The 21,856-nt window shown below is 35.3% G+C and overlaps 2 protein-coding genes across 2 annotated transcripts in view; both read left to right on the top strand.

Moving 5' to 3' along the window:
• The window catches only part of LOC136269641 (ubiquitin-like modifier-activating enzyme 1), a 110,567-nt gene that overhangs the window by 67,528 nt on the left and 21,183 nt on the right, over window positions 1–21,856 (top strand). The gene's annotated exons all lie outside the window — the stretch shown is intronic.
• Window positions 1,756–21,460, top strand: LOC109617708 (ubiquitin-like modifier-activating enzyme 1). Its single transcript, XM_066082003.1, is given in 23 exon segments — window positions 1,756–1,798; window positions 1,801–1,856; window positions 2,168–2,300; window positions 3,963–4,060; window positions 4,237–4,383; window positions 6,392–6,424; window positions 12,027–12,164; window positions 12,568–12,675; window positions 14,044–14,123; window positions 14,360–14,516; window positions 15,391–15,556; window positions 15,846–16,042; window positions 16,708–16,821; window positions 17,092–17,238; window positions 18,135–18,209; window positions 18,339–18,528; window positions 19,050–19,231; window positions 19,613–19,699; window positions 20,167–20,271; window positions 20,364–20,447; window positions 20,645–20,714; window positions 20,717–20,744; window positions 21,129–21,460. Coding segments are annotated over 23 exon segments (2,580 nt in total). The 3' UTR covers window positions 21,271–21,460.

Genomic DNA, 21,856 nt, shown 5'->3' with positions numbered 1-21,856 from the left:
ATCTATAAGGGGGTCATTATTTTGGCGTTCTATCAATGTGTATAGATTAGAAATGGCTGGCACCTCTCTTATTTTGCTATCAATGGCACATACAAAATTAGCCCAGATTTCCTCTGAAATTTCGTAGAACATCAAACAGCGACCCGATTATAGTGCATCGGACCGTCCAAACTGCCCCAAAAATATACAGCAGCTTATCCAGAAAGTTGGTTTTATCGTCGTAAACCAAAAAAGCTTCTATGTAATACGAATTTTGTGTAAAATGAGTTATTTAGACGCTTGTATGGTATACAGAATCTATAAAATTATGCCCCTAAAACGCCAATATTTAAGTGAAATATGAATTTAGCTATGATTCAGCACCCGCATTAGTTTTATTAGAACCTGACAATGCTAATTTATATGAAAATGCACGCCAATTCTTTAAAATTGAATAATATAACGGCAGTTTTTCAACCCTTCCCCAAAAAGGCAGGGTTCCCTAAACTTGTACATGTATATATTCTCGGGTGGTCATGATATAAACAAGTTTGCTATGTCTTGTGAATAGACTTGAATATTTGCACAAATTAGAACCAAGAAAATCATTCAAAATTAACACGCCGTGAAATTGCATATAGTATAACTTTAAACATATTTTCATAAATCAGAGGCCACCGCGAGCACCATGGTTTTAATAATCGCTCATAACTTTTTGATGTAGCTACAGAATTCAGTAAAACTTTCCACATGTGTTCCACAATAAATGTTTTTTTGTTTTCAAATTTTATTTTTGCGAGTGTAAAATAATAGATTACTTGTAGGCTATGCCTGTCCACTTCCCAAAAGAGAATACTTGACATGTGGATTTCGTTTGATTCGAGTCATGGTTGTTAACAGAAGGATGCAACTGTCCTAATGCATCAACAGTTAACTTAAATTTAAAATGGAATTAAAGGACAGAAATTGGTTTGTTTACTCCTATTAGCATTAACAGTTTTAAAAAAATAGAGCAGTTGTTATTTATAGAAAATGGACAGTGAAATAGATTCATCCAATATTTTCTTAGCAAAAATACACGCGTTATGATTTTTTTTCTTAGCAGGGGGTATCAATTGTGAGCTTGCTCACAGTACCTTTAGTTTTTATTTAAATGCTGTTTTAGAAACCATTTTCGGTAAAATTTCTTTAAATTTCTTAATTGTTTTTAATAAGATGTGAATTGAGGATATATTTTACTTACTCAATTATATTTAGCTTGAAATAATTTACTAGTCTTTATGATTTCATTTGTAGGTAGTTGTCCTGACTAACTCAAATTTGGAGGAGAAAATCCGAATTGGAGAGATCTGCTGATACCAAAGGACTGTTTGTGTAAGTTTTAATTTTGTTGGACTTAAGCTGATATTCGTTTATTGAATGAAATGGTTTGCCTTATTTATGTTAACCTTATTTTCTGCAAGCTTTATCTCCAAGCGAATAGTTAAGATAAAAGTGCACTAAACCAATATAAGTTCATTTTATGAAATTTACACTTCTATCAGTAAACTTCATTGAAAGAGCTCAGTTCTTTTCTTGAAAATTGTCAGGTTTTCCATAGTAAAAATTTCCATGATTTTAAAAAGGCATTCTGTATGTGATGAAAATTCAGGCAAATAATGAATACCATTGGTGTATGAAGCTCCTTGTTGGTTGTTCCTTATCAGTCATAGTCGCTATAGTAACTAGGACTAAGGCTCATTGTCTGGTTATAGTAATGTTAATGTGGGGGTTTTGATGTTTGGCAGGGAGCTGTTTTGCGACTTTGGAGATAATTTCGTGGGAATGATGTGGATGGGGAGGAGCCCATCACAAACATGGTGGCATCCATCACTAAGGTAAGGCAGACCCAGATAGATTAAAAAAAGACCCTATTCCTGGCTGGTGGTGCAGGGTTTGACATACAGTAAAAGACATTCTGATCAGGGTGAATGTGAAACACTAAATAAGTTAAAAATAATTTAAGTTAAAATTGATTAGTTCCTTATTCAAACTTGACATTTTTTTCTCATGGTGTCTGTGGGGAATGAAATAAAAAAAAAATTAAAAAAAATAAAATTCACACCACTCTATTATGTAAAGATGAAAAAAATAAAACAAAAAGAAACTGTTCAAATGATGGGGGCTAAACAATTTGATCTATTTTTAGGATAAAGAGGGCGTGGTCTCTTGTTTGGACGAGGCCCGCCATGGATACGAGGACGGGGATCACGTCACTTTCACTGAAGTACAGGGAATGACTGAGCTTAATGGGTGTAAACCAATCAAAATCAAAGTGCTAGGTAATTCTCCCTCAGTTTATTTCCTTTGGAACATTTGAATCAATTCACTTCTTTGGATTTTCTACTTCATCTTAAAGTAAATCCACCCTCCTGTGACGTCATACATTTTACATAAACCATGAATTCATTAAAATTCTTGTTACAAAAATAGATTTGTAATTTCTAAGTTATTATAGGTTCACATAAAAAACTCAAATCAGTGTTTACTTGGAGATATTTTATAAGCGTTTTTCATCCTTAAATTCGACATAATTCAATAATGACAAAGGGAAATAACTCTTTTCTATTTTTCTCTAAGTGATATATCTAAATGCTATAATTTTTCTAATGTAAACAATTTTTTTTTTTTTTTTAATTAATTTTAGTTTTCTGACATAGTAAGCAATAAATTTAAATGTATAAACAAGTATCCATCCACTTTTATTTAATTTTTAAACAAGAAAAAGTGTGATTTTCAGATGATAATTTCAACCTTTGGTTTTTATTACCTTACATCTTAAATAGTATGGATACATATATATTTTATTTATTTTTTGATGAAATTTAAGTCCAATAAGTTAAAAAAAGTTAAGTTTTTTAACTCTGAACCCATAATTTTATTGTTACGGAGTTACCTTAATGTAAACGTATGCGTCGAAAAGCACAGATTTTCATTTACTGTTGGGCTGTACCAATTTAATATTTGGAGATACTAGAGAGGTTGAGATTTTAAACGTGTACGGGTATGCGTACGTGTGTTAAAACTACACGTACACGTACACGTTTTGTTAATAGAGAGGTTGAGATTTAAAACGTGTACGGGTACGCGTACGTGTGTTAAAACTACACGTACACGTACACGTTTTTGTAATTTATCAGTTGAGATTTCTTAACTTGTAGGATATAAATGTGTACGTAAATCGACGCACTTTTGTGACATGAATTTATTTAGTTAGTTCCAAATAAATGGTAAATTTCTTATCAATTTTCAATGAAATGAAGCTTAAAAATCTATATAATGTATCACAAGAATACATTCACTCATCAAAAAGATTTTATTAGTTGTAAAAAGCTACACGTTTGTACTTACGTGTAGACGACACTCTACAAGTTTAGAGAACGTGTAGAAACCATGTCGTCACAAAAACTGATGACATAATTCGCAAAGATATTAGGTGGTTCCCCTAGTTCACGTACACGTACCCGTACACGTTTGAAATCTCAACCTCTAATTTATCAGTTGAGATTTCTTAACTTGTAGGATATAAATGTGTACGTAAATCGACGCAGTTTTGTGACATGAATTTATTTAGTTAATTCCAAATAAATGGTAAATTTCTTATCAATTTTCATGCAAATGAAGTTTAAAAATCTATATAATGTATCACAAGAATACATTCACTCATCAATAAGATTTTATTTGTCGTAAAAAGCTACACGTTTGTACTTACGTGTAGACGACACTCTACAAGTTTAGAGAACGTGTAGAAACCATGTCGTCACAAAAACTGATGACGTAATACGTGAAGAATTTAGGTGATGCCCCTAGTTCACGTACACGTACCCGTACACGTTTGAAATCTCAACCTCCCTATTGTAAAGAAGAAGATACATGTACGTATTAAAGAAAAGTTTTGTTGTGTTTTTATTGTTGTTATCTGATAAATGCTTTGTTAATTGCAGGACGGTACACTTTTAGCATTGGAGATACAAGCAAATTTTCCAACTATGAAAGAGGGGGAGTTGTTTCCCAAGTCAAGACTCATAAAATGATTCACTTTGTAAGTTTATACAACTGTATATTGTGTCAGTTTATTTTCTTCCAACTTTTCCCTATTGATTTTTTTTAATGTTGTTTCAAAATTATGGTTCATTGTTGTAACTAAGGAATTGAATAAAAAAAAAAAATTGCCTACCTTACAACTCATCACTGATTTTAATTTCTTTGTGCTTTCAGAAATCCATCAAGGCTGCTATGGATGCCCCCGAGTTCCTCATGACAGACTTTGCTAAGTTTGACCACCCCGGTCAGTTACACATTGGTTTCCAGGCTCTGTATGAATTCCAGAAACAGAAAGGACAGCTGCCTCGTAGTCAATGCAAGGTCAGTTTTTAGCTCATCTGAGCTGAAAGCTCAAGTGAGCTATTCTGATCACATTTTGTCTGTCGTCCGTCTGTCCGTCCGTAAATTTTTCATATTTTCAACATCTTCTCAAGAACTACTGGGCCAATTTCAACCAAACTTGGCACAAATCATCCTTAGGCAAAGGGGATTCAAAGTTGTGAAAATTAAGGGCAACACCCGTTTTCAAGGGGAGATAATTAGAAATTAATGAAAAATTTCGAGAATTTTTCAAAAATATTCTTCTCAAGAACCAGAAAGCCAGGAAAGCTGAAACTTGTGTGGAAGCATTCTCAGGTAGTGTAGATTCAAAGTTGTGAAAATCATGACCCCCGGGGGTAGGGTGGGGCCACAATGGGGGGTCGAAGTTTTACATAGGAATATACAGAGTAAATCTTTAAAAATCTTCTTCTCAGAAACTAAAGTGCCAGGAAAGCTGAAACTTGTGTGGAAGCATTCTCTGGTAGTGTAGATTCAAAGTTGTGAAATTCATGACCCCTGGATGTAGGGTGAGGCCACAATGGGGGGTCGAAGTTTTACATAGGAATATATAGAGTAAATCTTTAAAAATCTCCTCCTCAGAAACTAAAGTGCCAGGAAAGCTGAAACTTGTTTGGAAGCATCCTCAGGTAGTGTAGATTCAAAGTTGTGAAAATCATGACCTCTGGATGTAGGGTGGGGCCACAATGGGGGGTCCAAGTTTTACATAGGAATATATAGAGTAAATCTTTAAAAATCTTCTTCTCAGAAACTAAAGTGTCAGGAAAGCTGAAACTTGTGTGGAAGTATCCTCAGGTAGTGTAGATTCAAAGTTGTGAAAATCATGACCCCTGGGTGTAGGGTGCGGCCACAATGGGGGGTCGAAGTTTTACATAGGAATATATAGAGTAAATCTTTAAAAATCTTCTTCTCAGGAACTAAAGTGTCAGGAAAGCTGAAACTTGTGTGGAAGTATCCTCAGGTAGTGTAGATTCAAAGTTGTGAAAATCATGACCCCTGGGTGTAGGGTGCGGCCACAATGGGGGGTCGAAGTTTTACATAGGAATATATAGAGTAAATCTTTAAAAATCTTCTTCTCAGAAACTAAAGTGTCAGGAAAGCTGAAACTTGTGTGGAAGTATCCTCAGGTAGTGTAGATTCAAAGTTGTGAAAATCATGACCCCTGGGTGTAGGGTGCGGCCACAATGGGGGGTCGAAGTTTTACATAGGAATATATAGAGTAAATCTTTAAAAATCTTCTTCTCAGAAACTAAAGTGTCAGGAAAGCTGAAACTTGTGTGGAAGTATCCTCAGGTAGTGTAGATTCAAAGTTGTGAAAATCATGATCCCTGGGGGTAGGGTGAGACCACATTGGGGGGGGGGGGGGTGTTAAAGTTTTACATAGGAATATATAGAGTAAATCTTTAAAAATCTTCTTCTCACAAACTAATCAGCCAGATGATTCTTTATAATTGTTAAGACTTTGGCTCCAGGACAATTCTTCGGCCTCACAAGAAGGTTCAGAGTTTGATGTAGCTTTATATCCCATATATAAACAATTGTTAAGGATCTTTTTGAGAACTGCAATACTCAACATGTGATATGACTATAAAATCATCCTGTTAGAAAAGGGACTAATGATTATAAACATAAGAATATGCAGGGGAAAAATGGATTTTATTTATACAGGATCTACATGTATTATTGTACATTGTCCAGATTGTTTGTATTATGAGTCCATTAAGCTGATTTAATCATACCTATTGTTCCTCAGGTGAGCGATGTGGCCCATGGGCCTCTTGTTTAGAAACAATACTTTTATACTTCCAAATTCCAATTTTTTCTTTAAAAAACAATAACTTAAAACTTTCAAAGTCCCAAATTTTTTGGGGGTGAGTAATCAAAACTAAGAAAAAATTGCTTGTTGTTTATAGAACAGAAACCTTAGATGTTTAAGAAAGTGAATCAGTAAAATTTTGATTTTGAAGCTTTTTTCTCTCCTCTTTTTAAGGCTGATGCTGATGAATTCCTTAAAGTTGTGAAGGCCGGCACGTCTTTTAACCCCAAGGAACCCCAAGGAACCCCAAGGAAACCCCAAGGAACCCCAAGGATACCCCAATAACAGAAATGAATAACTATTGATACCCAAGGGGGTCTCATTAGAGTGCAAGGGTCACCCCTTACCCCTGGTACCCCAATTATACCCCAAGGAACCCCAAAGATAACCTAATAATACAGATTTATAACTCCTGATACACCATAGGAATCCCAAGGAACCTCAAGGATACCCTAATGATACAAATTTTAAACTCGTGGTACCCCTGGGGACTCACTGGTATTCCAGACACACCTCTAAGAACCACAGGGAACCCCTGGGATATCCCAAGGAACTCCAAGAATACCCTAATAATACAGAATCATAACTCTTGATACTCCATAGAACCCCAAGGATACCCTATTAATACAAATTTAAAACTCTTATTAACCCTGAGGACTCATTGGTATTCCAGATACACCTCTAGGAATCCAAGGGAACCCCATGGATATCCCAAGGAACTACCCTAATAATACAGAATCATAACTCTTGATACTCCATAGAACCCCAAGGATACCGTAATATGCTGCAATACAAATCTAAAACTCTGGATAACCCTGGGGACTCATTGGTATTCCAGATACACCTCTAAGAATCCCAGGGAACCCCAGGGATATCCCAAGGAACTCCAAGAATACCCTAAAAATACAGATTCATAACTCTTGATACACCACAGAACCCCAAGGATACCTCAAGGAACTTAAAGGATAACTTAATAATACAAATTTAAATTCTTGATACCCGTAGGGACTCATTGGTATCTCAGACAAAACCCACGGATACCCCAAGGAACTTTAGGGATATTCTTATACATGTATTGGTTGTATAAATTTTATAACTCTTGATATCCTTTGGAACTCCAAGGATACACTATATCTCTTGATACTTTTTGGGTCTCTTTGATATCCTAGACAAATCACAAGGTATCCCAGGAAACCCCATGGGTACCCCAAGAAACCTAAAGGATACCCTAATAGTACTCTAATAGTAATAATACAGATACCCCATTGTTATCCCTGACACACCCTATGGATACCTCAAGGAACTCCAAGGATACCCAGTAATATAGCTTTTGATACCCAAATGAACCCCAAGGATACCCTAATAACACAATTTTATATATCTGGATACACCCTCGTGGCTTTTTGATATCCCAGACACCATTAGGTATCCCACGGAACCCCATGGATACCCCAAGGAACTTAAAGGATACCCTTATAATACAGATTCATAAAACTTGATACCCCATAGAACCCAATGGAACCCCAAGTATATAGCCTAATAATTCAAATTAAAAATTCTTGATACCACTTGGGACTCATTGGTATCCCAGACACGCCTCTAAAAACCTCTATAAACCCTAGGGAACCCCACAGAAATCCCAAGGAACTCCAAAAGATATCCTAATCATACAGATTTATAACTCTTGATACACCATACAACCCCAAGGATACCCTAATATGTAATACTTTAAAACACATTTGGTCTAGCCGAAAAATTTTTGTCTATAAATTTGTTTCGGACTTGTGATATTGCATCACATTCTAAAATATAATGAAATTCATTGGCAATACGTTTTTTGTAACAGAGAGGACAAAATCTTTCATTTAATGGGATACCTTCCCATCTTCCCACTTCAACTGGTAGATGGTGATTTGAAGTACGAAAGAACTATATATATGATATGAGTTAAATTTGGCCCCCATTATTCGCAATTTTTTAAAGTGTTTCAGGTACAATAATATGTTATGTTATATTTTAGAAGAGTTGATGTAAAATTTATTTTTCACCTATTTATTTGATTTTTTTGCACTCACTGGCAGAAAATGACGTCAGAAGTGACGCTATTTCTATATTTCAATCAAAATCAGTCCAAAATTTACATTTTTCTTATCTTTTTATGAATGGGAAATAAAGAGGACATGCCTGAACAGGGAAAATTTTTTTGTCACTTATTAGCCTTGGCTAGATACATCTCTGATTAAAATATTTTGTTTGTTCAAGCATGCTCTCTATTTTTTCTGAAAGAAAAACTGCTTGAAAACAAGCTGTTTTATGCTAAAAATGCAAAAATGGCAGGAAAAGGTTGTCTTTACGATGTCATATTTCTAAATTCTGGGCAGTTGAATCAATATGAACATTATGTAAAAACATCACATATATATCTGTACAAAGAAAAATGATGATGTTCATTTTAGGGGGCCATTTTAGGCCCATATCATATATATAGTCATTTTACAAGAATTTTTCTGAATTTCAGGAGTAAAATATTGAAATAGTTCCATCAGTCTGAAAATGTAGTCCTAAATGTACATGTTGTTGAGCATTTAATTCTTTTATATCATAACCACTGTAGCCAAATTGTATGCTGCACGTGATAATTCCTCTGCATTTCTTATTAACATTTATAGTTTTTTTCATTATTAAAATCAACAGCCCAAAACTTGAACCATATAATGTTTATTTTTTCAAGGTTCTTGATAAGGGACATAGAAGGGGTAGTAATGTCATAGTTTTCCTTCTCCTCAAACATGTCAAAAGAATGAATATTGAGTAATTTTACATGAAATAAAAATTAGCTTGTATGATCAATCATGATAGACATGATAGAACAAACCCTTTTTAATTATGAAAATTTACTTCTATTACAAGTATCTAATTAATTTTTTAAACTTTATTTTAAACATAATCTCAAAAAACTGCCTGTTATATTTTTTTATTAAAAATTTGCTTAAGGTCAATAATTGAACAGACTATAATTTACCTGTAATTAATTTCCTTTGTTCTTTGAAACCCTTACCTGAGCACCATTCCCACTTAGCTAAAATCAGTCACCCATAAAAATTTCAGAATTATAGCAAAGTGGGAAGACACCCAAAATTCACAAGGGTTGTCTACCAATAAACAAAGAGATGTAGGTGTAGGTAAATATATTGCAACAGTGATGGTGAAGCCATTGTGTTTACATGTAAAGGGTTATGTTGGCCCTTTAATCCCTGTCCAAGAGCTACCACCAATATACAACGGGTGTCTACCTGCAATTAACAGGTATTTTGGTGCCTCTCAGGTGAACATTCTGCGCGCATAATGGGTCAATCCATTGTGTTGTACCCACGAAGGGGAGATAGCCCCACTCCACACTTCCATGATCACTTCTTGTCTTTTCTCAAAAGTACTCCAATAAGGGTAACACCCCCTATGTCAATAGTAAAACAAGTTTGGGTCTTTGTAACTGAACAATATCTTTCCCCACTTCATTTGAAAATTTCACCGAAGAAACATTGTCATATTAAGTGTTCATATGAATGGTTCACCGGAAGAATTGCAGACTTCCTTATGGTGACATGAAATTTAGTGCCCTATTTTCATGAATTTGATATAATTTGTTACTGATTCAATATTGGCTGATCATCAGTTGGTAAGAGACAACAAATTCTGCCGATTAACGGTACTCGATTATGATTTTCAACCGATTTGACAACATTAATTGTTAAATTCATCCAAAGTGAACAGATATTTTAAGTCAGGAGAAACATTATTTTTATCATACCAGTATGTATTGGGGTATCACAAGTGTTCCTTGGGTTGCCCAGATGTTTTTATGATATTCCATTGAGTAATTGGGTATTAATTAATAATATGTTTTACAGTACAACCATTGGGGTGGTTATTAAATTTTATCAATTGGGTACCTTGCAATTGGGGTTCCTACAGGTATCCTTGGGGTACCAATAGTTGACCTTTGGACTCCAATGAGTATCCTGGGGTATCAATAGTTATCAATTTTTATAATTGGGGTATCCTTGGGGTATCAGGAGTGACCCGTTGATTTTTAATGAGACCGGCCTTGGTCATCAAATTTACTTTCCAACATTGAGGTATCTATGGGGTTCTCAAGGGTATCCTTTGGGTTTTCATTGGTATACTTGGGATTCATTTGGGTTCTTTGGGGTACTTATCACTTTAAATACATATGTATAACATTAATATATTTACAAATTAATGTATCTGATGATATTTTTTTTTATTTAATTGTTTTAATGAAAAACCAACAAAATGACAATAATCCCACCCTTTGCAGTAAATGGAAATACCGGTAGCCAAGCAATGCTCTTCTGTTGATAAAACTTTGAATATCTTTCTAATCAGAGTCTTAACAGATGCAGTTAGTTGTTTCAAATTTTCCTCACTTTCTGCTATGGTTCAATGGAACTCCATATCAGAAAATTGATCCCATAGGACTTTATATATGATTTTCTTTGACAGGCTTGTTAAATTTAATAAACTCCCAAAACATTACCATAATTACCATACTATGTAAAAATATGTAAGAAAGAAAATTATTATTACAAACAATTTTAAAATTGCAGAAACACTACAATCATATCACGACAGTAATTTTAAATCTAATTTAAATTAAATTCCCTATAGGGTCACTTCATCAACTTGCATGACTAATAAATTTAAACAACTTCTAAAAATAGTTCACTTCTTTATTCTAATAATGATATTATTTATTTCCTTTTAAATTAGCCCCAAAGCCACTGCCCATTTTACAGATTATCAATTTTCCATACACACATGCTCCATCTAAACCATGGCTCAGATAATGGCCCCCTTGGGACAAATGAATTCAGCCAGCTCCTAAGAATTTATCATTGACAAACAAAAAATCTGCATTGTCAGTTGATAGAATACTTATAAAAGATAAATTTAGTTAACGCATAAAGACAAAAAACCTCCATTTGAATGTATTTATATAAATATATTTTAGGGTGTTTTAATGCTATAAATTAATTAATAAAATCTGTAAGGATTACCTCCCTTACTTTTCAACATCAGTACACAAAATAGAATGAGGAAAATGAAAACTGTCATAAAATCATTAAATCTTGTCTGATCCTAAAAAAAATTACAGGTGCACATCTTCAGATGGTGATCAACATATGTACAAATTTTCAGACTGTTCCATGCAGTAGTAAAAAATTCTATAGGGGGGACAAAGTTGCATCTACAGAGAGACGGACAGACGGACGGATAGGGTGAAACCAATATACCCCCCTAAACTTCATTTGTGGGGGTATAGGGGTATAATGAGACTCCTGGGGTATCACTAGTTACTAATTTCTATTATTGGGGTTACTTGGGGTTCTAATGAGTATACTTGGGGTTCCTTGGGGTATCCTTGGGGTACTACGAGGTGACCCTTGGATTCAAATGAGACCCCTTGGGTATAAATAGTTATTAATTTCTATCACTGGGGTACCTTGGGGTGAGCCTTTGATTTGAATGAGACCCCTGGGGTATCACTGGTTAATAACTTTATCATTTGGGTTCCATGGGGTTCTTACGGGTTTCCTTGGGTTTCCTTGGGGTACCCTTGGGGTACTAAGAGGTGACCCTTGAAGTCCAATAAGACCCCTTGGGTATTAAAATTTATTAATTTTTGTCATTGGGGTTCCTTGGGGTATCCTTGAGGTTCCTTGGGGTTCCTTGGGGTTTCCTTGGGGTTCCTTGGGGTTCCTTGGGGTTAAAAGACGCACCCGTGAAGGCCTTGAATGAGAAGTCACCAGCTAAAGCGGATGAGCTGGACGAGAATGTAATGAGAGAGATGGCTTACACCTGCCGTGGAGACTTGTGTCCATTGGCAGCCATTATGGGAGGGGTGGCAGCTCAGGAGGTCATGAAGGTAAGGTCAAATGTCATATGATGATTAAAACTTTTTTTCATCTTGTTAATATGCATTTGATTGGAGCTATGTTCTATTAAAACTATTTTACATGAATCAAGAATTAGTTTAGTTTATTGAAAAAATAATAAATTGAGCACATAATGGAGGAGATATAAATATATGGAACACCCTTCCCCCCCCCCCCCCCCCCCCATGGCATGGCATGTCTACATACAGCTAAATATTTCGGTACAATCCGCAGAAATTGTCATCTCTTCTACAGAAAAACCTTTAAGGCTCTTTAAGTGTTGGAATGTGATATTCCATTTACTTTGTCATTTGACTGTTTAAACCCATATGAAAATGTCTTATGATGATGATAATGAGGTGTAATAAGATGAGTTGATCTTGCTGTTTTCAGGCCTGCTCGGGGAAGTTCCACCCAGTGTGTCAGTACATGTACTTTGATGCTCTGGAGTGTTTACCAGAAGACAAGGATACCTCTCTGACAGAGGAAAACTGTAAACCAGTAAGTAACTGTTGTAACCGTAAATCATTGAGTAATTGTAACTAGTAAACCAGTAAGTAACTGTTGTAACCGTAAATCATTGAGTACTTGTAGTAACTAGTAAACCAGTAAGTAACTGTAAAACATTGAGTACTTGTAACTAGTAAACCAGTAAGTAACTGTTGTAACCGTAAATCATTGAGTACTTGTAGTAAATAGTAAACCAGTAAGTAACTGTTGTAACTGTAAATCATTGAGTACTTGTAGTAACTAGTAAACCAGTAAGTAACTGTTGTAACTGTAAATCATTGAGTACCTGTAGTAACTAGTAAACCAGTAAGTAACTGTTGTAACCGTAAATCATTGTACTTGTACAGTACCGATCAGACCCATCCTAACACCAAAGTAAATCTCAACTAAACCCTGGGTTTACTTTCAGGGATTACCTTTGGTTTGCTTTGGGTTTAATCTGAATTTGCTTTTTGGGTCAACTGTAGCACTGAAGTGTAAAGCAAACCCTTCATTTAACTTACAATCTTACTGTCTGTAATTCTTGCCTCTTGTATATTCCAAATACACATGTAACGTCTAATGTCAGGGTATGCTTTTGATCAGGGTTTACTATCTGTTTCCACTCTGGGTTTACTCTGGGTCCACTGTAGTAAACCCAGAGTAAACCCTGAAAGTAAACCCAGGGTTGAGTTAGGGTTTACAGTACCGATCAGACCAAACCTAACAGAAAGTAAACCCCAACTAAACCCTGGGTTTACTTTCTGGGTTTACTCTGGGTTTACTAGAGTGGACCCAGAGAAAACCCCAAGTAAACCCAGAGTGGACACAGAGAGTAAACCCCGAAGAATACCCTGAAAGCAGACGCTACATGTGTATTCGGAATTTACAAAGGGCAGGAATTACAGGCAGTAGGATGATAAGATAAAATACAAGTTTGTTTCACACTTCAGTGCGTATAGTTAACTCCAAAAGCAATTCTCGAGTAAACCCCGAGTACACCCAAAGTAAACCCCGAGTGGACCCAAATTTTCAAAAGGTAAACCCAGGGTTTAGTTGGGGTTTACTCTGGTGTTAGGTTGGGTCTGATCGGTACTGTAGTAATTAGTAAACCAGTATGTAACTGTCGTAACCATAGACCAAATATTACATGTAGTAACTAGTAAATTAGAGAGTAACTGTAAAACAGTAACTAGTAATGTAAACCAGTGATTTCTAACAGTAAGTGTAAACCAGTAAGTTACTGTAAACCATTTAGCACGCCAATGGTTCAAAGAAGTTGAACATAGAATAAACAGCTCAAATTGATGCAAAATTGTCACTTTATAAGTATTTATCTATTGTCAGATTTAAAATCAAAACATTTTTTTTGACTTTCAGACCAATAGTCGATATGATGGACAGGTAGCTGTATTTGGGTCAGATTTCCAGGAGAAGATGGGAAACCTCAAATATTTTTTTGGTAAGTGCTGTTGATTTCTTTTGAATAACAGATTCCAGTAATTGGATGATATGATGAAAGTTATTGATATAATGCAAACATTGTAAATGTATATTTACAATTGTTACGTCTTTGAGCAATGTGGAAACAGTTTATAATAAGACTGGTAACTTTGTGAAAGATTTTTACACATGAAGTATTCGAAGTGCTTGAATTAAGATATTTGAAGAGTAGTAATGTTAGAATTGTTTTGTAGGTGGGAGCTGGTGCCATTGGATGTGAAATGTTAAAGAACTGGGCCTTGATGGGTCTGTCTGCAGGAGAGAATGGACATATATATGTGACAGACATGGACATCATTGAGAAGTCCAACCTTAACAGACAGTTCCTGTTTAGGCCCTGGGACGTACAGGTCAGTATATATACATGCTCTGAGAGAGAGAGAGAGAGAGAGAGAGAGAGAGAGAGAGAGAGAGAGATTGTTTACAGTATGAATATAAGCTTAAAAATAAGATATCGTTGGAGTTTCATTTAAGAGGCCCAGGGGCTGACAAATACATTTTTTAAGCACTTGCCCTCGGGCAAGTGGCAAGGCAAAATTTACTTGCCCTACCTCAATATCTACTAGCCCAACCAAATTCTTCATTGTGATTAAAAATAAACAATACACATACCGTACGATGGTTTTGCCCTTCACTTTAAATTTTTCCACTTTTAATACAGTTTACTCAGTACTCTTCATAAAATATATAGTTCTTCCTCTTGGTTTTCTCGAGAGTTTGTTAAAAAATGAACACATAACATGTTGATATTTAGTTGGATTTGTTTTAAAGGTAAAAAAAACAAACATTTTATTAACAGTTTTGGATGTTTTGATAATTTCTGTCACCTTAGGTGAATGTCCGAGATAATAGGCCACAAGCGCACACGTCTTCACGGCCATGATTTCACTAAGGCCGCAGAGGTGTTAAAAATAAAGGAAAAAAACCACGTCAAAATCCTATTGTGGTGTATAATTTTAACACCCTTAGATCATGAAGAATTTTCTTGAAAAAAGTGTGTATTATGTTCGGCAAAATACGACTTTCATTTTCAGTACATATGCGAAAGTTTAAAAAGTCACTTGCCCACGGGCAAGTCCCTACCGATTTTTTACTTGCCCGATCGGAAAAACCACGGGTGTCGGGCAATCGGATTTTTCAGCCCCTGAGGCCCATACCAATAGGAGATGTATTACTATTAGATTGCTCATTATACTTTTATTTATCCACGAAATTTTGTTTTAGAAACCTAAATCCTCAACAGCAGCCTGTGCTGCCAAACACATGAATCCCTACATAAACATCACCTCCCAGGAAAACAGGGTGGGGCCCGATACAGAGAACATCTACACTGACGATTTCTTTGAGAAGCTGGATGGTGTGGCTAATGCCCTCGACAATGTGGATGCAAGTGAGTTACTTGTTTTAAATTTTTTTTTCAACAAAATTGTATGCAAAGAACATAAATGGTACGATAATATTTCAGCAAACACCTGGTACTGTAATATTTCAGCAAACACCGTTGATTTAAGAATTTTAAAAAAATTTAGATGATTTAGTATTCATGCATCAACAGTACATGTGTATATGAAAAAAATATTAAAATGCTTATGAACATTTAATAAAAACTGCATAATGCATAATTTAGTACAGTATGTTGTATTGAATAATAATCAATATGGGCTTGTATTATTGCCCAGGATTGTACATGGACAGGAGATGTGTGTATTACAACAAGCCCCTGCTGGAATCAGGGACCCTGGGCACCAAGGGCAACGTACAGGTGGTCATTCCCAAACTGACCGAGTCTTACTCCTCCTCACAGGACCCTCCCGAGAAATCCATTCCTATCTGTACCCTCAAGAACTTCCCCAACGCCATCGAACACACACTACAGGTAGGGAATTCCTGTAGAGATCCCCAGACCTGTCAAGTTTCTGTTGGAAGTCTAAGGATTGTGTGTAGAGTGCTAAGTTCAAGGTTGAGAGAACTTGATAAAAGGAAAAACCTATAAATATTAGATTTTTTAGAAGAAAAAAAATTTGTTGTGCTAAAATTATGAGAAAATGAGACTAAAAAGGTTATTTTTTATTTTGTAACTTGATGAAGCTCCTCAATGTCATTGAAACTACATTATTTTTGTAATAATTTTTTTTTTTAAAAGAGTGAATGTTCATGTGTGTATTTACCACAATGCATGTACAAATTTGATATTTTGAAGCATGAAGTTGTGAAAGATCAAAACCTTCTAAACATGCAAAAATCTACAAATTGTTCCGCTGCTAATGCAATGCTATTCAAACAAGGTCTTTCAATTAATTCTGTGAGTCAATTCACAATAACGGTAATTACATATTTTCAATGCAGTGTACATACAGTACTCGCAATGATGATGTCACTCAAGCTGGGAACCACATCAGGATAATATACACCAATATACCAAATTTGGCCAATCTATACTTTTTTCAAAAATTTCCATAGAATATGGCTTAATTGCTGCCCTATTAGTTAAACTCTTAGATATATTATCCCTTTAATACTGTATAATTTGTGTTTTTGCAGTGGGCCAGAGACCAGTTTGAGGGACTGTTCATCCAGCCAGTAGAGGGCGCCCTTCAATATGCCACAGATCCTAAATTCCTGGAGAGGACTGCCAAACTCCCAGGCACACAGCCAGTAAGTCAAAACCAGGGGCATTTGTGATTTTCGTCCATTGAACATTAAAATTATCTTCATGTGCACAAGCCAATGTTGCATGAATATGCAAATAATCTCAGTTTCTTCCAACAGAAAATGGGGATACATTGAAGAATTTGTGCCCTTTTTTCTTCCACAAAGGGTATCAATCGCCCTATTCATAATGAAATTTCTCCATGTTGTAATAAATATCCAATATAGTAGTATTTTTTGTGTGATTAACGTTTGGTTTGCCTTGTGTACATATAGGTGGAGACACTACAAGGAATTAAGAAGGCCATCGTTGACGAGAGACCAACCAGTTTCCAGGACTGCGTGACTTTTGCCAGGAATCTGTTCCAGGAGAACTATAATAACAACATTCGTCAGCTTCTGTTCAACTTCCCTCCTGATCAGGTCTGTGTTGTTGATAGTGATTTATACACAGCTATTTCTTTTTATTGAATTGTCTTTATGCATGTACATGTACATTTATGAAAATCCATTGTCAGCTTATAATCTGATGGAAACCAAATTGCATAACAATCCTTCATAATAAAACTTAGGAAAAATTAGCATAATTGAAGAATGGGAGGGGGACAGAAAAGTTCCTGAAATTGTCATCTTAAGGTCAGACAACACGTTCCTCGAGAATCTTTTTTGTATCTCCTCGTAATAAAGAGTTCCAATAAAAAAATTTAATTTTATAATTACTTTAAAAACGATCAAAATTTATTAATAATTGGTTATATGTCCAGATGGTCGAGTGGTTAGAACCGTGGACGCTCACTGCCAGAAGCTGGTTCTAAAGGTCGTGAGTTCAAAGCCCCGCCCAGGCGGAGATATAGTTCTATTTTAGTGAATTTTGCTGTGCTGTAGATGTATTTATTTTTATATCAGCAATTCAAGTGTATTTTCAAGATTATATAGAAAAATGCATACTCTAGTATTTTGCAGAAATGCCTGGTAAGGTACCCTAATTTTTTGCAAGAAAGCTTGTCAAAGTAGTTGTAAACCGTTAACAAATTCCTAGAAAAAGTTATCTAAAATTGAGCAACGTGTCGTATGACCTTAAGGATATGTCATGTGGAAATGGCATTAGAGAGCTTTTGTGTAACCTTGATGTTGATAACAGGAAAGCTTTGTGTGAATTTTAAGAGCTAAAATAAACAAATTAAGTATAGTACATAATGATGTATGGTTATTTTATTTATTATCAAATCCTCTACAAACTTAATAGAATAGTGTAAAGAGTTTTGTCATAAATAATAGAAAGGTAGAATAACTTGTGTTTGGTTGATTTTTTTGATCAGGTCACAAGTTCCGGAGCTCCATTTTGGTCTGGTCCAAAAAGATGTCCGCATCCACTGGAGTTTGATGTAAATAATGTAAGTTCAGTCTGTGATCTTCCTCTAACTATTATTTTGTATCTTAATTGAATTGTCAGTAATGTTTACCCTGCAATTCGATTCTCTGCAGGAAATAATCTTTGTCTTATTTTGTCCTCTTTATTGCAGACCACCCATTTCGACTATGTTATGTCTGTAGCTAATCCCAGGGCTCAAATGTATGGCATCAAACAAGTTCGGGATCCAAAGGCTATCTGTGATATGGTGTCAAAGGTCAAAGTGCCCGAGTTTAAACCTAGGTCAGGGATAAAGATTGAAGTGACTGATGCTGAAATGGAAAGAAACCAAGGAAACGTAGGTTTGTTGACAAAATCTGTTGTGTGTGTTGCAAACTCCTTGTGATAGATAAAGGATTTTTTTAAATATTTTTTCCCCACGTTTACACGAACATGCCTGTATTTTGGGACTTATAATGAATTGAGATTTACAGCGAAGTGATTTTCACTCCCCGCGACTATATTACATGTTGTTGACTTGACGGATATGACAAATTACGCTTATAACGAAGCAAAATCGCCCGTCCCTGGTGCTTCATTATAACTGTGTTTTACTGTACATAATGGACAACATCTTTTAACATTTATGCCCCCAGAGATGTAAGAAAAGGGTGTATTTTTTTTAAATCTCCTCTTTGCATGCTTTTGAAAAAAAAAACCAGGTCTTAAATTGAACATCAAGGTCAAAGAAGAATGGTCGAATTTAAGATCATTCATCTAGTTCATGGTCAATTTTTTCACATTTGCTTACTATAGAAGGGATATTTTTTCAAGAATTTTAAAGAGGCTTGGAGAAATTGTATAATTATTTTTCCAAATGCAGATGTTGATGCTGTGGAAAATCTACAAAAGGACTTGCCCCCTGTGGAGAAAGTAAAGGCCATGAAATTAGTTCCTATCGAGTTTGAGAAAGATGATGATACTAATTTCCACATGGACTTTATCGTGGCTGCTTCCAATTTGAGAGCTGAGAACTATGACATTCCACCAGCAGATCGACACAAGGTATACTGAGGGGAATTAATGAATTAAAAGTTGATATTGTTGATTCATATGTATATGTTCTCACAGTTAATGCAAAGTGTACATGTAAGTCAGTTCTTTAGATACTTGACATTTATGAAATGTCTGAAGCATATGTAAGAATCTAACTGTATGTGACAAATGTATTAAGTCTATATATACATGTACATATCATTAGGCTGTTTTGATTGGGTCTTGTTGCATGTGGATTTTGAGGTTGGACCGATCTTAAGATTTTTATATACCACTTACTAAAGAAAGATATGTGCTGTTTATCAAATGATCAAGAATGATATGTACAACAGCCTAATTTCGAAAACAAAATTTAAAGAAAACTAATTTGTTTTTCATTCAATGTTTCAGAGTAAGTTGATTGCTGGAAAGATCATCCCAGCCATTGCTACCACCACAGCACTCATCACAGGCCTAGTGGCTGTAGAACTCATCAAGGTATGTCTGGTCGTGAAGGGATCATAGCCACTTGTGCTTTGAGTGCAGGTTATGTTTTATGGCAAAAATTGTGCATGTACATGTTCATTTTGATTTTGTTTGAGCTACGTTACCTAGGGAAAGGTTTGTGTTCTTTTCCAAGGGAAAACTATACGTTCCAAGGATATTCCTGCTCAGATCTGGAGGGAGACTAAATATAAAAAATAAACATTGGATCCCCCATCCCTTGTATAATAAAAAGGGGGGGGGGCTTTAACTTTTGAGCATTTTGTTGAATATGAAAATTATATTCAGTAAAATTTTTCTTTCATGGGGGGGGGGGGGGAGGAAGTAGATCCACCCTCTCCCCTGGAAAAATTCCTGGATCCACACCTGATCAAAAATATTTCAGCATGCATTTGTTGTAAAACTTGTCATTCGATGTATGGTTATTACCACTTTTACAATATGAAAGTTCTCTTTTACAGCTTGTACAAGGACATAATAAATTAGAAAGCTACAAGAATGGATTTGTAAATCTGGCCTTGCCCTTCTTTGCTTTCTCACAACCAATAGCAGCACCCAAGAACAAGGTAATGAATTCAATCAGAACTTTAAAAACTGTGATACGCCTCTGTGTGCTCTTTCTCAAATACATGTATATGTTTGTACTTTATTATTTTAGTATTATGACACTTACTTCACATTATGGGACCGATTTGAAGTTCAAGGAGAGATGACGCTACAGGAATTTTTAGATTATTTCCAGGTAAACTAGTCTGTTATTATTAGATAAATGTATGGACCCATGATTGTCTGCCAAAGCTGGAATTGATTCCATATATCCAAAAATGAGCGTTCTTTAAACATTTTGTTGGCTGTCAATAGATAGTATTGGACTCTGTGACTCTGGGTCAGACTTTTTGATGTCACCTTGATAATTATGATGTCTATATACCTTTGTAGAAAGAATACAAGCTGGAGATCACCATGTAATCACAGGGCGTGTCCATGTAGTATTCATTCTTCATGCCCCCGCCAAACGACAGGAGCGACTGGGACTACCGTAAGTTAATCATGTTTTTGTGTTCTGAATTATTCAGGTCTTGGAAGAGTAAAAACATTCATGGCAGAATGTCAACTAGACACAAATATTTTCAAGACAAAAATAATGAACTCGTAGAGATTTCGGTGAAACTGGATGTTTATAGCTCAGAGTAGATGGGGGTATTCTTGTATCAAGACTAGTTTAAGAAATTTTGTTTAGAAAACTGAACTATTTAAACAAGCATTCAATTCATTATACTACAGTTCTCGGTTTGTTTCAGAAGAATCAATTGACATGCTTTAATATCTCAAGCAATGCTAGAAAGATCAACTGTTTCTTTTCTTCATATATGAAAATTTTTATGCATTCTTATTTTTTTCAAAATGATGTATTGAATTGCAGATTATCAGAAGTAGTTAAAAGAGTCTCCAAGAAGAAGATTCCTAGTCACGTAAAAGCTTTAGTGCTGGAGCTGTGCTGTAACGATACGGAGGGAGAGGATGTAGAAGTTCCGTACGTTAAATACAATCTACCACAGTCGTAATGTAAACACTGCCCGAGAGACCGCAATAGGTACCCCCACGAGTGGTGACCAGACACTGGACATTCTCATATTGAGAGACTTATCAACAAACAAACAGTCGGACAAACGGATGACTGATGCACAGTCAGTGAAGTGCAATGAACATAATTACAAAGATTTTTCTTCTTTTTGACTGTTGTATATTTGTATTTCTTGATGATGTAATATTATTGTGGACTTGTGTAAAGGAAAACAAAGCAAACAGTAATTTGATTGTCTTACTATAGTATTCTCTGTACACAGACAGGTTTGGTAGTGTGCATAATAATTTATTCTGTCTTTATGAAACTTTAAAAAAAAAATAAATGAATAGAATCATAAAAGTTTAACAAGTTGTTGTTTATTTTCTTAAAAGACTTCGTTTTCAACGAGTATTCTAATTTGGACTGTGAATCTTACCAATAAGGTCAGACGACACGTTCCTCAATTTTAGATAACTTTTTCCAGGAATTTGTTAATGGTTTACTACTACTTTGACAATCTTTCTTGCAAAAAATTATGATTACCTTACCAGGCATTTCTGCAAAATACAGTGCTGGAGTATGCA

The sequence above is a fragment of the Magallana gigas genome, chromosome 4 (genome assembly GCF_963853765.1).
Source record: "Magallana gigas chromosome 4, xbMagGiga1.1, whole genome shotgun sequence".
In the NCBI taxonomy this organism is placed as follows: domain Eukaryota; kingdom Metazoa; phylum Mollusca; class Bivalvia; order Ostreida; family Ostreidae; genus Magallana; species Magallana gigas.
Note: the sequence above shows the minus strand (reverse complement) of the source record. Positions and strands in the feature narration are given on the sequence as shown.